Source organism: Merops nubicus, unplaced genomic scaffold (genome assembly GCF_000691845.1).
Source record: "Merops nubicus isolate BGI_N331 unplaced genomic scaffold, ASM69184v1 scaffold30093, whole genome shotgun sequence".
Taxonomy (NCBI): domain Eukaryota; kingdom Metazoa; phylum Chordata; class Aves; order Coraciiformes; family Meropidae; genus Merops; species Merops nubicus.
Genome location: NW_008597387.1, coordinates 24038 through 45198, shown reverse-complemented (window position 1 = coordinate 45198; position 21161 = coordinate 24038). Strand labels below are relative to the sequence as shown.

Below are 21161 nucleotides of genomic sequence, written 5' to 3'. Positions count from 1 at the left end.
GGCGGCTGTATTTGTGTCTTGGCAGTTATTCATCTGCTGTGCTTGGTTAACCTTACCTAGTGAGCAAAGAAGGATAAATAATTTACCATTCTCATTATGCTTTTAATAAATAACGAATAGGAATGCACCTCACAGCTGAGGCTGAAATATCTGACTTGTGACACAATATTTAAAAGGGGATTTTTTTTTTTTTCCTATAGGAGAACAGTCACAATAAGCTTTTTGATTACAGACTGCAGCTATCTTCATAGCTTTTATTGACTTCATTTAAAATTCATGTGAAATGCCAAATGAGCTGGTCTCTCACTGTTCCACTTATGTTTATGGATTTTCCCAGAAAGGAAATGTGTACTTTGGATTTTTATTACTAAGACTCTTTTCAAAAACATGGCATTTAAAAATATTTTCTGACTGTGACTTTACTAAAAATTGTACTAGACATTTTAATTACACTTAATATGCTGACCATTTTTTCAGAAATAAACTGTTTCTTTAAATGCATTTGCAGGTGTATTTAGATAGCTTTATGTGCCATGAGAAGTGTAATCATCATAAGTTTACTAGCTGAATATTTTCAGTGTTAACTGAAAATGAGAGAGTCTTTACATCCAGTTCTTGGCACAGTCACAGTGATCAGGCTTAAACCTGAGATGGGATTGTGAAGTTGTTGCCAAGGTAAGGCAGAACAGTCTTTGCTCTGTCTTAGAACAGTGTCTGCAAAGAGAATCATGTTTGCAGTTAATTTAACTTGTTTTGGCGATTCTTTATGAACTGAACAGTGTCCTTCGAAGGCTTGTTTACAGTAAAAGTTTGCAGTATTCTACTGTGCAAAGCACGGATTTTCTCTCTAGTAAGAGGTGTACTATCTACTAGACTCTAAATCATGTTTATTTATAGGTTTCACAAGCACTTCATAAATATAGGTCTTCAATCTTGTGTGCTGCTTGCTTTTGTAAGAGAGACACTTGCTGTTTGCACCTGTATTTTTCTTGTTGAATTTAGCCCTATAATAAAGTTTTCAAAAGATTATTTTTCTAATCGTTGGTTCAGCAAAACAGGAATTCTTTGAATTTTGTAAAGTCTTGATATCAAATAGCCTACATGCTTCTCTTAAAACAGTGTGAAATGGTGTTTTGAGTGCCTGACATGAGAGTAAAGAAGACCCACGTCATACCATTATATGACATCACTCATGGGAACACAATAAATATTCTCATGTTAAACCAAGCATTTAACAGCGTTTATCTTACTGGCTCTAAAAAACCACGTACTTGGGCTCCTGAAGTAAAATTTTTATCATAATTGCAGGATTGTAAAAGTGGGGATTTTTTGCAAACCTTAAAGGATTTCCCGTGCCAAATCCTGAATTGTGCTTTGCAATGAACTGGCATCAAGAACAACAGTGTTTAAACTTGGCTGAGTTGTGGATAAGCTTAAATATAAAACAGTTTAGGGGGAAAAAAAAAATCCACCAAACTTTTGTCCTGTGCCAATATCTGATGAATATCTTTTACTGGATAGATGTAATTCAAATTTGTGTTCAAAAAATGTGTAGATGTGGTACTTTTGGACATGGTTTAGTGGTCATGGTAATGCTGGATTGGCAGTTGGACTTGATGATGTTAGAGGTCTTTTCCAGCTGTAATGATTCTATGATTCTAATGTAATTGGGTTTGAATTTTAAATTAATGTCCATATACACATTAGAACAACTTTACTTTTTAAACTACCTGTTTGCTTCGGGTAGATAGAGGAATGGAGTAGCAGCACTCAGTTGAACTGCTTCTTTAAAAGGTCTTTGTTAGTCCACTACTCTAATTCCCTGCTGGGTTCTTTAGAGCTTGAAATATATTACATTCCACACTGTATAATGCCAAATATTTTAAAACTTTTTTTTTTTTTAAGCCTATTGAGAAGAATGCAGGCTCAGTGGTGGGCTAATGCCAGTTCTTCTGAGCAACTGCTACAAAAAAATCCGCTTTCCTATCCACTCTCAAATTAACTGAAGCAGATGTTGGAGTCTGATAAATGAGGTCCTTGAGACTTTATTACATTTTGAAAACCCTGCTGTGTGAAGATTAAAATACTATGGCTGATAGGCACCTTTTTTTGGTAAATGCTAGCTAGGGTTTACTTTTCATCAGAATGTTTAGAAACAGTAAGTTCTTTTTCCTTATGTATTTTTTTCACTTGAGCATCTAACCATTCGGTTGTGATGATGCTCTTTACTATTAAAGCTAAAAATGAGATTTTTGGTGTGTGAAATGTTTGATGCTGGTGTTGCTTTTGAATGAGCTATAGCAATTAGAAGATTGTTTGAAGTTGTCATTTTCAACCTGTCTTGTATTTGGAAGCATTCTGTGAAAACAAACTCCAGAGCTTCTAGTAGGTGGTTTTCAGGAATAGAATTTAAGAGAATTTTTTTGTTTCCAAAAGGAAACAAACTACATTAAATTACTACTTTTCAGGGAGCTTTTTAGTATTTAGCTATTGACTGTTGTGATTCACACAAGTAGCTGAACTCCTCTTAGAATAATAACAGAAAAATGATATTAAGTGTTTTGATTTGACTGCTGTTGAAAATGTTCACAGTTCTTGATTCCTGTTAGAAGCTATAGAAACAGGTTAAACTGACTGTTATTCAACTGATTTTTCTGGTACATTTTTGTTTAATATTAGATAAAATAACAGATTTGAGCATTGTTTCATCGTGAAGTTATGTGGGTAGGCAACAGTGAAGGTGTGTCAGTGGAGAGGTAATAAAAAGCGGCAACATTTTGACAGCTTCCACCAAATTTGCATTATTTCCAGATGAAAGTATGAGGAAATCAATTCATTTTGTTGTTTCATCCTGATTTATTACAGTACTTAAATTTTGTATGTCATCCAAATTGGATACTGTCAAGTAAAGCAAAAATAATCATCTATTTGGTAGGCACTAATACTATTCCAGGTTTTCACTATGCATTAATATGGTAGAAAAAGCATTAAGAAAATTCATAATTTCATTTAGTAAGTGTGCTGCCCTGAAAACTCAGAATATCAGCTTTTATGCACAGTGGCAGAGTTACTACTGAAGAGGGCTGTGCCAACGCTGTGGGCTTTTTACACTCTGTCAGCTTGGCTCCTAGTGAAACTCTTTGCTTGCCATGTGCTTCATGTTCCTTCAGAGCAAGCCTGCTCACTGTTGCCTTAGTCAATAATATGGATGCCCCCAAAGCCTTAACTAAGCCTGTAATCTTTAATAACAATGAAATTTAACATGCTTTTTCTTCCCATCCTTTCGTTACTGTTTGAAGAGTTCTTTCTCAGAAGAGAGCTTTTATTTTTAGGACCACCTAGCTTTCCACATGTACGTTTGGTTCGTTCTCATAATGTGTGTTCAGCCGATCTCTCGGTAATGATGTCGTGGTGTTGGTGAGTCTGAAAACCAAGATATTTGATAGGGGCTTCTTTGTCCTGTATGGGTGGTGTGCCCTCCAGCTTCTGCCTGCTCGCTGCTGGGTGAGAAGTAATGCTGGGGAAGAAAAAAGTTGTGAATGGAAAGTGTTTTACACAGATGGTGTGCTTACGAGTGCCCATTTGACAGGCTATAGGAGAAGTTTAGCTGAGGGACTTTATTTTCAGCTCTTCCAGGAATAACTTTGTATAACTATTTTACTTACTGTAGCAGAGTGAGCTTGTTTTTTGATAACCGAGAAGTTATGCGTGGATTTATTTACTCATAGATCTGTCTCATCTGTTTAGCCTGAGATGGATTTTTAATGTATAAGCACAGTGATAATCTCGTAAATAAAATTCCATACTATCTTTTTTTTTTTTTGAACTATTAAAAACACTGCAGGCTGTAGGCAGGTTAGGTGGAGAAGCCATAGGAGAGGAGTTAAGTGGAACATTTCTCATAGAAGTAGAAGCATGTAGGTAGGATAGCCTTTTTGTTTTTTTTGCCCAAACATACTGTGCATAGATTGATGTGATGGTCTAGAGAGGAAGCTAAAAATGCATTTGAACATTTGCAAAATAATAAGCAGGCCTGTAGTAATTTGTCTGTGAGAGCCAGCATGACTTTCTGCACTTCATAGCATAGCTGAAGTTGTGTAAATTATCATGAAGACATTGACAGGCTCAAAGATACATTATTCTCTTACTTGATATAGAGTATTTTCTCCAAACAGCCCTAAGATTTGTACAGAAAATAGTGGAATACATTAAAAATGGACAGATGTTTTCCTGAGCCTTTTTCTTTTTCTTGGAAATGACCAAACAGCATTTAAAAACCAACCAACCAACCAAAAAAACACAAACCAAACCACACCACCACCAAAAAACCAAACCAAAAATAACAAAAAAACCTGATTTGGGCGGGGGGGGGGGAACAAAAAAAACAACCAACCAAACAAAACCAAAAACCACAACCAACCAACCAACAACAAAACAAACAAAAACCAAAACAACAAAACCAAACCCTACATTTTCATAGAAAATTTCATCCCTATGAGACATGTAGCTGAAAACAACCAGCTGATACAAAACACTATTAAATGTGAAGTCAGAATGTAAATTTTTGATGGAACTAGAAATGTCTTTCTAACTTGAAATGGAAACGAGTCAACAAAGGGAGATGATGTGGGAGAAGAATTGTTCCTGTTCTGCTCTCAGCTGTGTTTCAGCCTCTTCTTCTGTTAGATGGTTTTTGTTGCTCTTTCCTAGGTATTGTGGGCATAGAAAAGGCAAGTCATCTGGGTAGCCTTTCTCCATCCCTGCTCAGAAGGCTGTGTCTTCTGTTAGTGTGAAGTCTGGAATCCAAAGAATTGGGAATGTGAAGAGACATCTTGCTGGTGTTTCCAGTATAGTACTATCAGGTGTGGCTTACTTGGTGGCCAAAAAGAGGAGAGTGGTTGGAACAATGAAAGGAAGCGTGTTCACGTAGATGTGAGACTGGAGAGGTGGATATTTTTCAGCTGGGCTGATGAACTTGAAAGGACTGTTTCTGCAGTTTTATTTTTTTCAAGATGGCAGTATTTTAGCTGGTTAAATGTAAAACAATGATATGTAACAGTTGTGCTGTAGAGCTGAAAATATTTTTCAAATTTAACCTTGAAGAAATGTTCTGTAGCTCTGTCAGTCCCTCCATTTTTCTTTGACTCAACAGGCTTTATCACCATGAGAGTGGTGAGACCCTGGAACGGGTTGCCCAGGGAGGTGGTTGAGGCCCCATCCCTGGGGGTCTTTAAGGCCAGGCTGGATGAGGCTCTGGGCAGCCTGATCTAGTGGGAGGTGTCCTTGCTCATGGCAGGGGGGTTGGAACTGGGTGATCCTTGTGGTCCCTTCCAACCCTGACAGATTCTGATCTGTTTTAGCAGAGGACTTTTGAGCCCTAATGGCTCAATGGTTGGACTTGATGATCTTGGAGGTCCCTGCCAACCTAAAGGATTCTATGATTCTATGATCATGTAGAGCACGTAGTTAAAATACTCAAAATAGCTAAGAAAAACTTATAGGAAGAGCAAACAAGAATATTTTTCAAACTTAAACTCAAAAATAAGCTGTTCATCTTTGTGTTATGGTAGAAAAGCTCCAAAGCACAAAACTATGGGAATGTTTTTCTGTGTAAATGATTGTGGAACTGGGATTGATAGTTCAAATAAAACAGATTTCTCCATAAAACAGAAAAACCCAAACTGCTAAAATGCCCCTTTTTGTTCATGTAAGGTCCTTTTTGTTCCTTAAGTCTGGGCATTTTCTTAGAGGTGTGTGTTTTTTGTTTTTCTCTTTTGAGCAAAAAGAGATAGAAAAAAGTAATAACACATTCTTGCTGTGTGAACAGATTAATTTCTTCCACGTGGACCTGAAATGTGGAAGAGCAGCTTGTATAACATGGATGCATACATGCTCAATACAATACTTCCCATGGTAAAACATAGAACAGTTTTGAACTGTGTTCTTTGAGTTTAAGATAACCAGAAAGTATTGATGTAATAAAACATTATTGCATATGCTAATTTGGGGATTCTATTCCTGGTATTTTTCATGTGTTTTATGAAGTAGCTGATGAACTGGACATACATGTAAGTTGATGGTATCATCTCTTCATGACACCTTTCTATATCTTCATCTTCATCCTCTAGACCATCATCCTCCAGATCTTTTCAGTTGTAAGATCCACACAGATTTTTCTATAAAATGCAATGTATTATTTCACTCAGATTTTTTTTTTTTTTTTTTTTCCCCTCATGTGAAGTAACTTTGTAAAGCCTTAAGTTTCACTTGTCTTTATTTATATATTCTGGAAAAGGTTTTTTGCAGTGAATAATCCCTGCTAAGTAATTCCTTTATAAATTTCTCCATGCTACTTCCAGTTTTTAGTTTTGAATCATGCAAAGATGTTTGTGATCTCTAATAAGTTGCTGGAGAACAGCTTACTATTTGGGCTTGTAAAATTCATATGTGTTTTTTTTTTTTGTTGATCTTTCAAAAACCATACAGAATTAAAAAAAAATGAAAAAATATCTTTAGATAAACCTCTAATGTATTTTTGGTATGATATATATTCACAATTGTCATCGTTACTTGATCTTGTGGTATTTTATGGTATTAAATACACATCTTCATGCTTCATGAGAAGTATTATTTGCTAGTTCTGTCATTTCAGTGGACTGTTACATGATCAGATGTGTAATTTAACCAAAACTGCTATGGACTGTAGTTATTTAAAGGTTCACTGATTTTTGTCTCTATATTATTTGCCTTGATGAGATTAAGAGTGGAAGCTTTAAATTTTTTTTTCTTACTTGTTTCCATGTCTGTCATTTTTTTCATGAATGTAACGTATTTGTGTTTTGATACAAAACAACTCTAGGCTGTATTAAAGATTACTTTATTTATGACATAGAGAATGTTCTTAGTTTCATCATCCTGTTTAGATACAGAGTCTGCTATTAGATCTTTTGGATTTAGAAGTCCGGTAGGTGGGGTAAAAAAAAAGTTTTTGGTGGTTGAACTTCATACTCTTAAAAGATTAGTCCACAGTTTCCACTCTATTATTAAGTATTTTAAACAGTTGTCTGAGTGCTTTTTAAAATCAAGTAGTTGTTAGATATAATTAAATATTTCCTGTCTGCATTCTGATAATGTAATTATTTAATTTAGGGTTTCATATGATGAGGCTTTTATTATGGCCAGTGACCCCTTGGAAGGCTTTCATGAAGTGAACCTCGCTTCGCCTACTACACCAGATCTTCTTGGAGTAAATGAGCCAGGGACTCAGGAACAAACTACCTCACCCAGTGTTATCTACCGACCACATCCTTCTGTTGTGTCCTCCACGCCGATCCAACCCAACACATTAAATGTTTCTGACCTTCCCACACAACCTGTTTATTCATCTCCCAGGCAGCTGAATTGTGGAGAAGTATCAGGTGTCAGGTAAGTTCTGTGTCTTTCCATTTAAATTGTTGATGATGATATCAAGTATTTGCTTTACTAAAGATGCAATTTAAATATTACTTAAAATGTCATCATATTAAATTATGTTCATAATGGCATATTCAACACCATTACCACCATTTCTAAAATGCTTATTCTTAATGTATTATATAAATAAAAAAATATATTACTCTCTTTACAGCATCAATGTTACCGACGCAGTACTTTGTTCTACCTCTGGACCCCAGGGTGGGTCATTCAATCACAATAATACCAGAAAGGAGAGCAATAACGTAGAGAGAGAGTTTTTGCAGGGTGCTCCAGTAACAGATGTTGCTGAAGGAAATGAAGATATTTTTGGGTTGAGTACAGACAGTTTATCTCACTTACGGAGCCCATCTGTACTGGAAGTAAGAGAAAAGGGCTATGAACGATTGAAAGAAGAACTTGCAAAAGCTCAGAGGGTAAGGCTCCTTGTCTTGTCTCCCTCCTCCTGCTTTTTCTATCTTCGTAGTGGTTTTAATGTTACAGAATGGTAGATGGCCCAGAAGGTGCAGTCTGAGTCTATTAATTTCTTATAGAATTATTAGGATGTAATTGTTTTATGTAAAGTTTTCTGAATGTGTGCAGTATTCATGTCTTTAGAATTATTCTTGGATGATGTGTTTTTTCTAGTACTGCTGCTACTTAACCATGGAAAGTTTTGCTGCAGTATCTGGTTAAACAGGCTGTCTCTTTGAAATGTAGATCATTCCTTCATTCTGACACTTGAGAATAGGAGTAATTTTCTGTCATTCCATTGTTACTATATAAGTATTTACAGATGCTGATGAGACACCTTTCAAGTTTTCATTCTCCTAGAGTATAAAAGTGTAGAATGTGTCATGGAATATAGAAATGAGGTACTTGTGATATTTCTTAGGGGGATTTCTGTGTAGGAGAGAAGCAGTAAAGATAGATGTCACTGGTGTTACAGAGTACTGTTGGACCACACTTTGAATTGACTATGGATACCTTTGAAGACACTGTGGCTCAAGTTGTTAATATTTGTAAAGCGCTTTGTCTTGTTTGGATGGATGGTGCTATATAAATGCAAAGCCATTATTTCTCATTTTAACATCCCTCTGTGCTTAAACTTTTGAGTAGTTTTTGTGCCATTTGTGTCTGTGCCCTTTCCTGTCCTCTGTGTGATTCCATTCTTGTTTAGATTCAAGCTCATCATACCTTGTGTTTGGACTTCACTGTTACCTTGTCTTGTTGAATGCAGTCATTGTTTCTGTCATAGTTGCATTTGCCCTTGTTCATGTGAATCTTAAATATGGATTCTGACATCAGCTTTTCTGTTTGTATTATTGCTGAGTAGTTGCTTCTTTTGCTAACGTGTTTGTTTGCTTAGCGTTTGACCACTGAAAGGGAACATTAACCTGAGCTAAGTTTGAGGACCTTGCATGTGAATATATAATCCTAGTGGTTAAACTTGGAACCTTAGAAAATAAGATCAAATTGAAGTTTAAACTTTAGAAAAGCTTTTCCAGCTCTTGACGGTACATACCCAAGGTGCTGTTAATGTACTTGAAAACTGCAACTTGGATCTGCTACTGTTGCCTTGGAATTGTTTAAAAATCTTGCTCCAGTGTATTCCACATTGTCTCTGAAAGATTGAAATGTTTCCTATTTCACTCATAGAATTAAGGTCATTTTTAAGGAAATGGCAGTAAGGCTGCTAGGACATACTAACTGCATGTTATGTATTTTCAAACCAGTTGTATCTTCTTAAAGTTGTTTCAGTACAAACTTGAGACTGTCGATGTCAAAGATCTTGCTAATTCTCAACCCATCAGGTTGATTCTTACAAGTGTTGTAGCTGATGGATAACTTATTTTTTCTGCTTGTCTTCCTAAACTTGCCCTGTTTCAGAATTGCTCGGTAACAAAGGAATCATATCAGGTGTCTTTATAGACTGTAAAGCAATAAACCCTATTCCTTCTGAAACATCTACTTTCTTTCACTTCCTGTGTAAGAACTAGGTGTTTATTTTTTTTAATCCCTAATTCATTTCTGACTGCTTTCTTCCAAAAGTCTGACTGTGCACCCTGGGCTGTGCCCACTCTGCAATATTCAGTATGTCATGCAGTCTTTAAACTTTTATTTCCAAGTATATTCACTTTTGTCGATGAATGTTTGGTGTTTAAATATCTTTAGGCATATAGCCAATAGGTAGTGCCTGTGCATAGCTGGTTGTTTTTTTGCATAATGGTTTTAAATTATCTGTAAATCTCTGTGCTCTTTGTTAGGAATGGTGAGAAAAAATGAGAATTGTGATTTGCACTTGAAATTTGGGAGATCATTAAGCATGGGAACCTTACAGACTACACACTTTCCAAGACAGCAAAGTAAACACAGACTTGATATCTTTCATTTTTAATTTGTTCTAGATTTTCAAAATTTGTTCCAGAGTTCCAAACTGTATGCTCTTGTAATACACATTAAAGATTGGTTTGAATTTGAGGTTGTGATCAGAAAGGGAAATAGAAAACGAAAGATGAGTTTTGAGGCTTAGTTGGTTTTGCTTATTTTTTCACTGGAGACAATTTCTGGCTATATTCTGTAAAGTGGAGCTGAAGAGCCCTTGCCTTAGATGATCTGAACCTTTCTGCTTGTTTTGCAACCCTTAAAAAGTGGCATCAAGTAAATTGAGAGGTTGTTAAAAGGCTTAGTGATTCAATGCCTGGGACCTTATCTTCTCACATTGCTATAGATTTGCATTTTTATTGAGCTGTGGAACTGTGTTTACTGAAGGCAGATGAACCATGTGTAGGTAACATCTAAGAGAACAGTGATTATAATTTGATATATGGTATTTGTTGATGTGCAAGTTCAGTGGAGTCCTTGCGAAGGAATACTTTTTGTTTGCTTTTTTGTCTCAACCAGCACGTTGCATATATTTTCCATAGTTTCCTTGTAGTTTCTGAGCTGTGGCAGTTCACAGTCATATTTTCCTTGAATTTTTGTCTGATTTGGCCCCAAAGTTATTTCCTCATCAACCAGACTGTCAATATAACAATGCCATCCATGAATGCAGCAGAAAACTTAGGTTTCTGTGTTGATGTGTTTTTTCTTGCAGTGTTAAAATTGTCTGTCACTGATGGTTAGCCCGGCTTTCTCTGATGAAGAGAGAGCAATCTACCAGAGACGTTGGTTGCAAATACCGTATTTGGTTTGAGAATGAACTCCAGTCTTCACATGGTGTTTAGAGTAAGATCATAGAATTATAGAATGTTAAGGGATCTTAAAGGTCATCTAGTTCCAACCCTCTGGCTATTGGCAGTGACACCTCCCACTAGACCAGTTTGGTCAAAGCCTCATTGAACTTGCTTTTGAACAACTCCAGTGATGGAGAGTCTACAGCTTCCTCAACCTATTCCAAGATCTAACCACCCTCATAGCGAAGAACTTCTGAATTTGTAATCTAAATCTACCCTTTTCCAGTCTAAAGCAAATACGCCTTGTCCTATCACTACAAGCCCTTGTGAAAAGTCCCTCCTCAGCTTTCTTGTAGGCCCCTTTAAGATACTGGAAGGCCATAATAAGATCTGCAAGCTTGCTGGTAACAAGTAAACCAGGGCTTGACTTTTTCTAGTAGAAATCTGAATTACTGGCATTTCCCATGTAGAGTGAAATTGAGTTTTTTTTTTTTTTTCCACACTGATACAGTGATTCTTGTGAAAGAGGTGACGGTATAGAATGTGGTATTGTCGATGTAGTTTAAAACCCTGATCTTCAGACCCATATTTTTCTTTCAAAGGCTTCAATTTCTGTATGCTTTCTTGATCTCAGAAATAAACCATGTTACAACTGTTTCTCTTGTCTTCAGATCTTTTGTCTTGATACAGGATTTGAAATAGATTTTTTTACATTGTTCTGCTTGTATTGTCATAGAGTCCAGTGTAACAGAGGCTATTGCCATTATTATAGTTTTTCTGGGCGGACTAACACACATGGTTAAATCTTTATTTTTCCAAAGAAAAACACAACATTTTAAAGCTCTTCATGGATTAATGTATTAATAGATTTACAATAATTACCGAGGAGCTCCAGTAGTATTATACAGTACATTCAGCATTTTAACATTTCAGTTGTCATTTGCTTGTTTGTTACCAAACAATAAAAATGAGGATGCTCCAGGATAATACACGATCCCAGAACTCCACTGAAGTGTATGATTTCAAGCTTTTCTAAAACAAAAATGGGAGTTGAACTGCAAGGCCACTGGCTTATGATTGCTAAAAGATGAGTTGGTTCCCTAAAGGTGTTTTAGCAGTTCTTTGCTGCCCTTGACTAATGAAAGTTTTCAGTTTCCACATCTGAGTGATGCTTTCATAGTGTATTATAGGCATAGAAATTTTCTCAGGCATGTAGAAGACTGTATGCAAGCAAAAGAGAAGTGTCTTCATCTGCACCATAAGATGATAATTCAGTAGTTTGTGAAATGCTCTTAATCTCTGAAAAGATACTCTAGACTTTCTCATGTTAAGCACCCTTGTAAATGTGGTTTCAATAGGCAAATTTTTATGTTGTTCATTTAACTTGGGTGCTGAATGAAGACCAGTCCAGTAGAAATATTCTAATATAAATACAAACGTTTTTAACAGCTTGAGAATTCAGCAGATTTTAGGTGATATCTGTAGGAAAGTCTTCATTCATTTCTTGGTCTTCTGTATCTAGTTCTGACTTGGTTAAATTGCTGAACTAGATGCAAGGTGATTTTTCTTTCTAGAATATAAAATGTGAATGGTTTTGAAGTAGTTATTTGCATTCCTTATCTCATTCGTTCCTTCTAGACACCCACCTTGTAGTCCATTTTGAAGATCAAAGTGAAATAAGCAGTAATACAAGTCTTTGATGCAGGAGTGTTTTTTTTTTTAACTTTGAGGTTTTTTTCCATGTGAGTGAAATATATTTATTACCTACTTTGGTAACTGTGTTGTGCTTTTTAATAGATCATCTTCATGTAGTTACTTTTTGAGAACAGCAATATGGGAAAGGCTGCAGCATCGATGATTAGTTTAGCACATGCTGGTGTCTTTTCTGCCTCTGTGTTGTGTATGTCTGGGGAAGTCTCCAGTAATGCCTTTAAGACACAGGTAGTAGTAGTGTTTCTGATATCTGCTAAGCTTTTTGCTTGGGGCACTCTTGTTTTCCACCCTGCTTTAAAAAACCTGAGCTATTAAACTTGGCAAAATAATGTGTTCTCTTATGCTTCTCCTAAATCATGTCATGGAAAGTTGCCCAGTGTTTGGCAAATCTAGCTAAGCAGCCATGCATAGTGGACTGTCTGGTGTCATCTCCTTTTGGTTTTCATTAAGTAGCTTTACTTGTCTGCCTAAATTTTAATCTAAACCCCCCTAATCTTTCTAGTTGCAGGGAAAACTGTAACTGCCTTACTTAAAATAATTTATTGGTAATGGTAGCCCAAAACTGAACCAGAGATAGTTCTGTCTTTGCTTTGAGTTTGGTAACTCTTGGCCTGAATATTAATATAATCTCCCTTTAAGATGTATTGATGTGTATGTAGCATTTTCCTTACAAATCAGTGAAGTAAACTAAACAAAATACATTAATGTATTCCCTGCATTTATAGGAACACTGGGTAGTTGGGCTTTAAGCATTTAACACCAGAATCTTTCCTTATTAAGAATCATGTATTATATGGGAAATATTTTAAACCAATTCAAAATGAATTAAATTTTTTCCCTATCTTTTTTTAACTCTAACTTTTTCAATTTTTTTTTTCTTTTTGGCTTTTTGTATTCTTTTTGCTTTCTCTTCCCTCCCATCTGTAGCTATTTCTCTGCTTTTTTTTTTTTTTTTAGAGATAAATCACTGTGGAGAGTAGTAGCTAGTGACTAAGAGTTGAGTGTTATTTGAGAAATGCCATGTTTGAAAGAAAAATAACTTAAGTTGTGCTTTTCAAAATAGTTAAAAGGTTGCATATGGAAAGCAGAAGTTCAAAATAGCAAATAAACTAGACTAAAATTCAGTTAAAATGTCCAAAGTTAAAACCAAATAAAACAAAGGAGAAATAATGCCTTTGACATTAAATGAGTCTAGAACAGCCATTAGACACTTGTTGAATTTAGGAGCTGAAGTCAAACAGGACCCTTCATCTTAGAGGAAAATCTGTTGCCAGATTCACTGCAGAAATTGAGAGCAAGACCTAATATCAGCATGCTACAAGGCAAGCTGTAGCTTCCCACATCATTGTGTACAAACATTACTCAGAGCTCTGGGCTTCACAAGAAACAGTAACCATCTCCCTGAAACACAAAGGAAGCTGCCATTTGGACCTTTTTATGACTCTGTAAGGACTGGCCTCTCAGAGTTTTCTGAAGGCAGCTGTTTTATGTACTGGTTTTTGGAGGTTGTCAAAGCAAAACATCACTAGATTGTATTTGGAGTCTTTTAACATGTCAGCAGGCTTGAGTCTTGCATTTCAGACGTCATGGTAGTGTAATAGCCAGCTTGGCAGGGGGGAAAGAAGAGGAGGAACGACTACATGGGGATGGGAGGGGAGTTATGGCCAAAAAACTGCTTGAAAGGACAGAACAGTCTGTTTGCTGCTTTACTTCCTCTTACTTTTTCTCTCAGTTCTTCTGTTTCATGCAAGAGATTCCAGGATTTAATGGTTGGGGGAGGGAAGAGGAACTCTTCTTCCAAATTCCTTGTCAACCTTTTTATACTTCACTTCAAATTACCCCACTTTTCCCTCTGACTTGAGACAGTATGGATGAGATAGGGCATGTGTAACCCTTATGCTACCAAATCTGTGTTAAAATCTGACTGCAGAAGTAGTATGGTCAGGCCGTCTTTGCCCAAATTTTAGTGCTGTAGGCAAGTAATGTTTTGAATTTAATTAAGTTGCTTTAATTTAATTTATATATCTGCATAAACAAGAGCAAGGGTATAATTACAGCATGATTTTAGAATTATATTAGTTGTAAGGAGATATGCAGGAGACATTATTTACAGTAAAATATGTTTTAAGATTCTTTTAGAATTGGGGATTGTCTGGAGACAGTGTTGTTTGGTGTTTCTTTTTTCTTTAAAGGACTGCTTTCTTTAAGTGTCTGTTAAGGAATGGGTAAACAGAACTGGTATTCTGTCTGTCCCAATAATTAATTTAATCTATATTTTAAGTGACTTTAGTCTTCTATACTTTAAGGAAAAAAACTGGGGTTTTTTACTTCAGAGTATTTTGGAAATGCTAATGTGTAGCTTAGAGATACTTAAGATTGGCCTGGTATGTTTCTGTTTAGCAGGAAGAAATAGCTATGTACGTACAGCATTAATTTAATTGTTTCTAGTGTTGAAATTATTTTGAAAGGCTTTACTTAGCAAAGGTTTTATGTTCCTCTTTTTTTTTCTCCCCCTTTTCTGTGGTATTAGTTTTAAAAGGCCAAACTACTACTCTAAGTCAGAATAAATAACTTTCAATTTTTCATAGGAGCTGAAGTTAAAAGATGAAGAATGTGAAAGGCTTTCTAAAGTGCGAGATCAACTTGGACAGGAATTGGAAGAACTTACAGCTAGTCTTTTTGAGGTTTGTTGGAGTCTTCGATGTGATATACTTAAAGGAAGCTGAGCCAGATGTTTTATATAGAATTAGTACATTATATGCTGAATTTTTCTGCAATAAGGTTATAAAGGGATTTGTGTCCTGAAGACCTGGGTGCGTTGAAGTAGAGGCTTAAAAGCAGGCAGTAGACTTTTCCCTTAGGTGAAAGAGACCTTGTTGAGCTTGTCCATCTTCCTAGACACAAACCAAGAAAATAAGGAAAAGATATCAGAAAGCTCAAAAATATTTAGTCTTTTTTTGTCATAATTATTTTGAAATGGCTTCCCTGTCTGACAACAAGGCTATCTAGATAAGAGCTAAATTTGGGATTGCCATGGTGACTAAATAAAATACAAGACAGTTCCAGGTCAATGGCGGTAGCAAGTACATAACTTAACCATGCTTTCAGCTTTTGAATTTTGGGTCTAGCATCATGCTACTCCCACAAACATGAAAAGAAACATTAATACTGAGTGATGCACTAGTGTGGAACCTGGTTACCAAGGGAGAAGCATGAACTTTTAAGTGGGACCTTTTCATTTGAGGAAAAGGCGGTAGTCCCAGAAAAGATTGTGAGCTTGTATTACACAGAAAAAAAATCTTATATCCATCCTTGATGCAGGATCAGTTCTCATTTTATTGTAGGACTATGCATAGAAATGCCTATAGGCTAAAATTGTGATACCTATAACTATCAGTATAAATTTCATCATCTGGAGATGATTTATATGTTTACCAAATTGGAAGTACTGGTTTTAGTATATGCATAAAGGTAGAACATTAGGTATGTTCCTAAAGCAGTATTTAAACCCATGATGTTGTATTGGCATAAAAGTGCTATTAAAACCTTGAAAATACTGTCATTCAAACATCAAATTACAAATTGCTTTGTGGCAGCACATTTTATTTCATCATCCCAGTAGGGCAGTTACTTAAAATATTAAGTGGTTCCTAAGTGTAGAGAATAAATGGGGGACTGGAAAGGTACTTTTTAGCATAAGTACTTGTGTATGTTGGGAGGGTAGGAAAATGTTGGCCAGATATTTTAGCTGTAGAGGAATAATAAGAAAATTATCAGTGAAATATATTAATGACACTTCATAACTTAGAACAATGTATCTATTTGTTAAAGCTATGTTTGAAATACAGTTCATTAGTAATAATTGTTTAAATTTTAATTATTCAGACCTGTTGTGGGCATGTCACCTGAATTTTCTTTTGTGATTTGTTTTCACTAAGAGGCCCTAACAAAGCACAGCGTTGAAGGTTCTTGATTTTTGCACTGGGTTCTACAGCCCTTGAATTCACACACTATTCTGAATCCCACTAATTTTGGTGAGCATATAAGTGGATATGCTAGAGCTTAAACTAATGCATCCCAGCGGGGTACTGAGAGCGAGCACAGCTGGGTGTGTGTGTCACGTTACTACACTCTAATGGCACTCTAACATGCTTTGCTTTCAAAGGTGCATCACTGAGCAGAAACTGCATGGTCAATGTTAAATGTATTTGTACACATTGTATAAATGTGTATGTTCCCATTCCTGCATGTGTCTGTTGTTACTTAAGAGAACTTTACAAACCCACATTATACAGCTGTGTTGTATGCCAGTGGGAGCCAGATCTTTTGGTATGATGATGTATGAACTTTTTTATTTTATTTATATAGCGTCCAGATATGTGCTAGGCGCTTTACAGATATGAGAAGGATCCTATTCCAAGTAATTTTGTTGCTGGCCCTGGTCTTTCAATCTTTGTTGCCTTCAGTAAGTACCAAGTAATTTTATCAGAGGCAGAAATTGCTGGATCAGAGCCTCAACAAGCATATTATGCAGACAGAAGGCTTAGAGGTATGAAGTAAAAGGATATTGAAAAAATCCCTAGTCCTCTTTTGCTCTCATCTTTTTTTGGCCTAGCCTTGTTTCTTGGATTAGTTTTTAGTGCTTTTTCTGTTCTACTTGAGAAACGTTCATTATTCCACAGACTGTTCTTAAGCTGTTCCTTTTTCTGTTTTATCGATGGTAAGAATTTAGACTTCATAGTTGTTTGACTGGTTCCTTCATGCAGAAATTTATAGTTGACTGAAACTGGTTATTCTGGCTAGAAGGCCAAAGTTCTTTTGAATGTGCTACTGTGCCCTTGTTGCTTTTGTTGCTACTGGTTAAGTCTTTCTCTTGGGGTCAAGGAACTTGTCAGCCACTGAAGCGTGACTGGAACCTGGCATTCACAACAGGTATTGTTCCTGCTGGAGGAGGGTGGGCAGACTTGCTGAATTCTGAATCTGGGCTCAGGACCCAGGAGAGGAAACTTGGTGGGACAGTGATGAATCCAAATGATAGATCTCTAGGTATTTTTTGGTATGTAACTATTTAATTTCAGACTGTTGTAAAACTTACTATTCACAAGTAGTCTGCACGGAGCAAAAGTATGTCTTTAGCTGTTTTTGTTGTTTTCTTTTTTTTTTTTTTTACTGGATCTTGTAAATTTGTGTGAAACATTTACAGTAGCTAAACGTGTTTTATAGGAAGCACACAAAATGGTTAAAGAAGCTAATGTCAAACAAGCTGCAGCAGAAAAACAGTTAAAAGAAGCACAAGGAAAAGTGAGTTTTTTTCCAGCTTGCTTGGTCTTTTCACATGGTTATAAGTCTAAAGTGTGAATCAAAGATGTAAATAGAGCATTGCCTGTATGCATTATTAAAATATATACTAAGTTGTTTTGTACCACTTAGAATAGTGAAATACTCTTGGCTAACACCTATGGACAGAGCTGGTGTTTCAGCATCATATTGGATGGCCCTGGTACTGTAAGGTGCATAGGAAGCCAGTGTTACTGCAGTGTGCAATTGCATAGCAACTGGAATAGCCAGAAATGTTGTTAAATGATTTAACATATTCATAGCCTAATAGAATATTTTTGTTTAATGACTCTTATTTCCTCCCCCCTGCCCCAGATTGATGTCCTCCAGGCTGAAGTAGCAGCATTGAAAACACTAGTGCTGTCTACTTCACCGACATCTCCAACTAAGGACTTTCAGTCTAGTGGAAAAACTCCTTTTAAGAAAGGCCATGCAAGAAACAAGAGTACAAGCAGTGCTATGGGTGGCAGTCATCAAGACCTTACCATGATGCAGCCAATTGTGAAAGACTGTAAAGAGGTAACAGTACAAGGATTGTCCTCTTTTTGCTGATAAGCTGGTTTTATTGTTTTGTTTTACTCTCTGTAAAGCTGATACTTATTAAGTTTTCATGTAATACTGACTATTTTAGAGACGCTTTCATTCATGAAGGAAAATTTTTCTTATGTAACAATAGGTGGTGATTTTTCCATGTCTTACTTACCTTTAAATCATAAAGGGAAGTTGAGAAGTTCTGAAATACTGAAATTAATAATTTAAATATGGGAATATAAAAAGAAAAATGTAGCATAACTGCACGATAAGTCCCAGCAGCTTTTTAAAAAGTCCCTCACCAAAAGTTCATAAACTTTCATAAATGTTTCATAAACTGTCATAGAAAAGAGGAAGAGTAATTTTATAGATCAATATTGGGTGAAAGAGGCCAGGAAAAAGATGGAATCAATGGATAATTAGAGAACATAAGAAGAGTTACCTCTGGAGTCCCAGAGGGGCCTGTGATTTTCTTTATTTTTTTTTTTTATTTAGTCATGTAATTGAAAGTGGGGAAATGATGAGGTGACAGGTTGGTTCTTGAGTCCTTGCAATGGTAGTAGTAAAAAGTGACCAATGAGTTGAGAAGGATCTTATGATAATGAGTGGTTAGTAGAATAGCAGATGAAATTCAGTGTCAATAAATGAGAAATGAGGCATCTAGGAAAAAAAATGCATTTGTGAACTCAGAAATAGCTACACAGTGCTGGGAGAGGTAGTGTACTGAAAACACTATCTCAGTGCTCAGTGATGGTCAAAGACACGCAGAGCTTTAGGAATTGATAGAGTAAAATTGCAAAAGAGAAAACAGCACTATGTTGTTGTGCAAACATGTAGTAAATGTGTGTATCTACACTTGCAGCTGTGATATCTTCATCTCGGAGAGGCAATAAAAATAGAGGAAATGTGACATGGTCAAACCTATGGAAGTATTTCTGTGTAGAGGGGGACACTTGAGGTAGAATAAAGATCTATACAATTACAAGTGGCACAGGGAAGATGAATGGTGAACAGATAATGATTTCTTGTAATAAAACTCTGAAAGCTAAAAGGAAAACCATTTTTGGTTGGTACATAATGAAACTTTACAACTGATTGTCAGGAGATAGCAAGATTAAAAATGTAAATGTGTTCAAAATATAGCCATGCAAAGTGACAAGAGAAAAGTCTGTCGAGTTATACAGAAGATAGATGTGACATTTGACTTAGGAAGTTTCTTTAACTACATATTTGCTTGAAGTTGGGAGGCTGTGAAATGAAGACATGACACTGTCTTTCCTCTCATACTGCACTGCAGCCAGCTCTGACTTCTGGTTGTTGTCAGAGGAGTAACAGGCTAACTGGATCTTTAGTGTGATTGACAAGTGGCCATTTTTATACTTGCCAGTCATCATTAAGTGCATTTATACTATACACCTTTTTACTATAAATCTAAAAAATAAAGTCATTTTCCATTTTTTTTTTTTTCCATACTTGGGCTAAAAAAACCCACAACGAACAAACCAACAAACAAACAAAAAACCTCAACCCCAAACAAAATTCCCAAACCAACAAACCCCAAACTTTACATCCTCCTGCCCAGTTTCAGTGGTATCTAGAATGCTTTCCTTATTAAAATTGAATCCTTGTTGCCCTTCAGAAAAGGGGAGACCTGGGATGGAATCCAGTTTGTAAGGATCACACTGAGGCCATGTGACATTTTTAAGTGTTGGGCAAAAGAGAGAGAGGGGAGAAATCTGCAGCATGTCCTTTGCATTCACTGCTCTCTCTCCAGAAGAAATTGAGGCAAAACAGAAGTTCCAGTCTGCCTAACACTTTTCTTCAGTCTCCTTTTTGTTGGCTTCAGAAGAGGACACATTGAGGCTGATCAAAGCTGCTCAAAACAGGCAACTGTTTTATTCCAGTGACAGCCCAGGGAATCGGTATGAAACAAGGGTTTTCCACACTCTTCAGTCTGTCTCTCTTCTGAGCAGTAGTATTTAATGGAGTGTGACATGGGGTTAAGAAAGCAAGACTGCCCCTGGTATGGTGGTTAGGACAATTTTTTTAAGCAGGGGAGACCTGCTTTCCCTTCTGCTTTTGTTATCCAGCACTCTCTGGTTTTGTTCACTGCTTCTGTGTATTGTTGGTCTAAGCTGTTGGGAGCTGGGTCTGAAACTCTGGTTCTGCCCCCTTCTTGATAGATCTTCTTCCCACTGAGTTAAGTTAGCCTTTACATGTTTTTCTAATTTTTAATGACTTAGCTTTAAAAGGATGGCTAAGAGTAGCCTTGCTCAGGGCTTGTGGTGGCCTTGTGGTATGGGGAATATAGCTTTGTTCCCTTATGGAGAGTCTACCACCCAGAACTTTGCATTTCGAGGTGTTGCATGGAGCTGGATGTAAATGCATGTCAGACTCTAATTCTGTCCACATTCCACAAGGAAACCTGTCTACCCTAAATTGCAGTGGAGCTAGAAAGGTGCCAACATCCCAGAGAAATGCTTCCTAGCCTGTGGGAGTAATCTCAAGGATAAGTAGACATGTCTAATTAATTTAGATATTAACAGGATTTAGCTAAGCATAATAGCTGCCTGGATCTTAGGCAGGCAGGTAGAATCCACTCAGTGTGAATGCTGATAAATGCATCAGTATTGTTCAGATGTTTCCCTGATGTTATATTGTACTGTAAAACAAAACCATTGAAAACTTAACCGGAATTATTATTTTAGTTTCTCATATATTTAATTGCAGTTAATCAAAACTTTGTTCTAGTGAAAGCACAAATAAAGACAGAGAGGAGATACACATGTAACACAGTGTAGATGGGAAAGGAAGAGCATCAAGCTATATTCACTAAGCAGTTTTTTCAGGACAGCTTCTTTATAAATTGCAGGTTTGGGGGAAATTGAGTTAAATCTAGGAAATAACCAAGTTAATAAGAAATGCATCTTAATTTATAGAATTGTATAGTAC

At 36.3% G+C, this 21161-nt stretch overlaps 1 protein-coding gene across 3 annotated transcripts in view; it reads left to right on the top strand.

The window, feature by feature from the left end:
• Nucleotides 1–7153: 7153 nt before the first annotated feature.
• RAB3IP (RAB3A interacting protein) overlaps nt 7154–21161 on the top strand; it is a 24562-nt gene continuing 10554 nt past the window's right edge. For 2 of the 3 annotated variants that reach the window (XM_008936687.1, XM_008936689.1), the window contains exons 1-5: nt 7154–7425; nt 7628–7889; nt 14930–15025; nt 17565–17642; nt 17994–18197. In XM_008936687.1, coding sequence (XP_008934935.1) covers nt 7175–7425; nt 7628–7889; nt 14930–15025; nt 17565–17642; nt 17994–18197 — 891 coding nt within the window. In that variant the 5' untranslated portion in view covers nt 7154–7174. The remainder of the gene's footprint in view (nt 7426–7627; nt 7890–14929; nt 15026–17564; nt 17643–17993; nt 18198–21161) is intronic. The other variant, XM_008936688.1, reaches the window with a different exon arrangement.